Genomic DNA, 1,096 nt, shown 5'->3' with positions numbered 1-1,096 from the left:
CCCTTCCTTCCTTCCTTCCTTCCTTCCTTCCTTCCTTCCTTCCTTCCTTCCTTCCCCTTCAACCTAAACAGCCTCTGAAATCCTCGGTGGTGCATCTCACTTGCCATTATTTCAACAGTATCATCTTTCTGCACTTGGCTTCAGAATTTTGGCAAGTCTCATTGCTCCTCAGAACTCACACACTCTGTTTACCGCCACAGCGCTTAAGGCTCACCCACATCTATAGAAGTACAGGCCCAGCCCTTTCCAAATTTTTTCATTTCTCTCTTTGTCTCATAACAAAACATTTCTTTGGAAGGTGCAGTTATGAATCCCTAATGCGAATTCAGTGAACCAGCAGAGAGAGAAGGCTTTGTATGAGATGGGAACTCTTGGAAAACTATGGGAACACTCAAGTGCAGTATGGTCAGTGATGAGCTGATTGCATTTTCATTTGTAATGCAGAAGCACTGCCAAGAAATTGAATCATGATGACTATGATGGCAGATGTTCCCTAAAATTTTATGCTGCTTCAGAACTCTCCAGAATGACCTGTGATGATTGGGATGCGAAGTTTGGTATTATATATAATTGCCTACAGTTTAACAATAGATGGAAACCCATTAAAAAGCAATGCTAAAGCTATCGATTTCTCAAGGAAATGCAATCATAATCATGAGGAAAATATATCTGCAATAATTTTATTTATAATGGTTTCATTTTGTTTGTGCTGAAATTTCAAAGTAAATCTTCGTTAGCTATCTTTACATGCTATGAGATGTATTATTTCATTGATTTGTTTTTTATTCCATAAATATTTACCAAGTGCTTCTTATGTACTAAACACACTTCATCATTGACAAAATACATTGGTTATAACTCACCATGTGCCATGCGGTGGAACCAGTAGTAGCCAAAGTCAACTCCTAAGAAGGTTAAATACCATGTCCATGGAGAATCCCAAGGCAATTCAAAAAGTCTGTAGTTCTCCCAAATATAAATATAGCTAGTCACTTCAAGGCTTCTGAAGAACAGACTGGAAAATAAATTCCACAAGGATGATTATATCACATTGTATATCCATTTTTACAATAAAACAGCCTAGGTGATATTTAAT

General features: G+C 37.4%; 1 protein-coding gene across 4 annotated transcripts in view; it reads right to left on the bottom strand.

The window, feature by feature from the left end:
• The window catches only part of Agmo (alkylglycerol monooxygenase), a 309,056-nt gene that overhangs the window by 298,837 nt on the left and 9,123 nt on the right, over window positions 1-1,096 (bottom strand). For all 4 annotated transcript variants that reach the window (XM_028768813.1, XM_028768814.1, XM_028768815.1 and 1 more), the window contains exon 3: window positions 864-1,015. In XM_028768813.1, coding sequence (XP_028624646.1) covers window positions 864-1,015 — 152 coding nt within the window. The remainder of the gene's footprint in view (window positions 1-863; window positions 1,016-1,096) is intronic.

The sequence above is a fragment of the Grammomys surdaster genome, unplaced genomic scaffold (genome assembly GCF_004785775.1).
Source record: "Grammomys surdaster isolate TR1022 unplaced genomic scaffold, NIH_TR_1.0 188, whole genome shotgun sequence".
Classification (NCBI taxonomy): Eukaryota; Metazoa; Chordata; class Mammalia; order Rodentia; family Muridae; genus Grammomys; species Grammomys surdaster.
Note: the sequence above shows the minus strand (reverse complement) of the source record. Positions and strands in the feature narration are given on the sequence as shown.